The following is a 2,244-nucleotide window of genomic DNA, read 5'->3' on the forward strand; positions in this document are numbered from 1 at the left end:
CGGGCGCTGCGGGGAGGTTGAGGAGCGCGGAGGACGCGACCACGTCCCAGTAGGCACCGGCGTGGGCGGCCACCGCGCTGGGCAGCATAGTGCGGAGCCCCCGCAGCGACCCGCCTGTCGCCCGCCAGTCGCCCGCGCGTCCCACACAGGACTCGAACCGTCGCTTCTTGAGCCCCTTCCTGCAGGGCTGGAGAGCGCACGGAGGACAGCGGTAGGCTTGGAACGACAGTATTTGGTGTTGGGTCTTTTAGGGGATGGGAAGAGGGCGGTGGGAGGGGGAGCCGTGCGTTTCCCAGGCCCGTAGCGGAGCCCTGAGAGCCCCCGGGGTGTCTCTCCCGCTGTCTCTAAAGATCCGGGCGTTTTTTTCTATAGAAGGAGGAAGGTGTGTCCAGCCCATCCATTCATGTCACCAGGGCCATAAAGTGACAGACGCGGCCAACAATAAGGGCCGTTCCAAGAGTCCGCACTGTGGCTAGGGGAGGGGATTTGTGGAGGGAGGAGGTGGGCGTGGAGTCGACGAGAATCCGGCCTGCTCCACCCCTCCCGCCGTCCGGGCTGAGCCCGACCCCGAGCGCGGCCCCCGGGCAGCCTCCAGGCGTCAGGTGTGGTAGACGCCGGCTGGAGCGTCCGGGGCTGGTGAGCCGGCGGGCAGGAGGCGCTTGCTAGAAAAGCGCTTCGCTTCCACCTGTTGGGCGACCGGGGCTCTCTGCTACTTAGGTTGTCGTTTTCGCAGGAGCCAAAGGCCGTTCGAGGAAAAAGGGACAGAGTAACAAGTGGATTGAAGGGCTGTCGAAGATGTTACTGACACTTTATGGTTGTATCACTGAAAAGTTACCTTTTAAAAAGCGGGTTGTTTGTATATTAAATGAGGACAGGGTATTTTAAAGAGAAAGAGAATGTGTTTTCTTGCATTCCTGTTAAGAAATTTCTCAGTATCCAGTGATCCATTTTCTGGTTACTTTTAAAATAAGATATATATATATATATATATAGATGCTTGGGACCAGCAGTTGGCATAATGGCTATGTCATCGGACTCGCCGCCCGGTGGCTTAAAAGAGATGCTTTAGTAAATTTTGATCTAGAGGAGATAACAGCAGAGTTGGTTGAATTCCAAATGACAAATGGTTGGATCCAAAACCCCGGAAAGAAAACCCGCCTCCATGCCCTCCAAGCCTTTGCTGGTTGAGTACTTCTCCACAGAGAGACAAAAATGAATTGGGAAACAATATCCATGAAGTGTTAAAACTGTTACTTCTCTGTCAATTAAACGTTCACCAGTGCTACTCTACTGTCCAAATTTAGATGAATTTATTTAAAATAAGGTTTTTAAAGAATATCTGCAGAGTGTAGAGGCACACTTACGGTTTCCTCTTTACCCATAGAGTAATTTGTTTTCTGCCCTCAATTTACTTAAAAGCTGGCAGGAATTACTAAGCTAGTGAAATAAATTTCCTTTTACAAAATTAAACTTGTGGTGATTAGTTATGTTTCATTTACACTAACTATATCCTAAGCTTTTTAAATGTCCACCTTCCCCAAACAGGAGCATAGGTAGTTGGAATTCTTTTTTAAACTAATGGAAGGTGTTATCACCTGCTGTTAACTGCAAGATTGGTACATATTATCAATATTTATTCACTTCTTTAGTCCACACACTTTTACTGAGCATTTCCTATATATTGAGCGCTTGAGGTGGTCTGGGAATACATAGATAAAAGATCTGTTCCTTGCATTGGAGGATTTAACAGCCTGATTTTGCTTGGGGAAGCAAGAAACATCTGAGAAGGGTCTTCTAATTTGGAAAAGAAAAATGTGAGGGAAAAAAACTTTCAAGAGGAAGTCTCCCCTGAAATGAGACTTAAAAGGTGAGTAGCAGTTGTGGATAAGATGTGAAGTAGTGGTATTTGAGATGATCAGGGAAAAGATAAATTACGTGATTTCTCAAAGAAGAACCATCAGTCTTAAATTTTTTACCCACCTCCAGCCAGGCACAGTACTAAACAATGTATATATATTGACTCACTTACCTTTGTAATAAGCTAGGAGGTGGATACTGTCATTATCCCAGTGTTACTGCTAGGGCACACAGAATTTAAGTAACTTTCCTAAGGATACCCAACTTTCGAAGTGATGAGGGCAAGATGCAACCCACGCTGCAAAAACTCAGAGCTTTGTGTTTACCCTTTAAGTTCAACTGTCTCCCTCTATGTGACCCTCGTTTGCTATGATAAATTGCTGAACC

At 47.1% G+C, this 2,244-nt stretch overlaps 1 protein-coding gene across 1 annotated transcript in view; it reads right to left on the bottom strand.

Annotated features, from left to right (window-relative positions):
- The window catches only part of DBX2 (developing brain homeobox 2), a 47,722-nt gene extending 47,634 nt beyond the window's left edge, over positions 1–88 (bottom strand). Inside the window, exon 1 of the mRNA XM_027768325.1 lies at positions 1–88. This exon is cut by the window's left edge and continues 357 nt beyond it. Coding sequence (XP_027624126.1) covers positions 1–88 — 88 coding nt within the window.
- Positions 89–2,244: the final 2,156 nt, after the last annotated feature.

This window comes from Tupaia chinensis, unplaced genomic scaffold (assembly GCF_000334495.1).
Source record: "Tupaia chinensis unplaced genomic scaffold, TupChi_1.0 Scaffold145870_1, whole genome shotgun sequence".
Taxonomy (NCBI): Eukaryota; Metazoa; Chordata; class Mammalia; order Scandentia; family Tupaiidae; genus Tupaia; species Tupaia belangeri.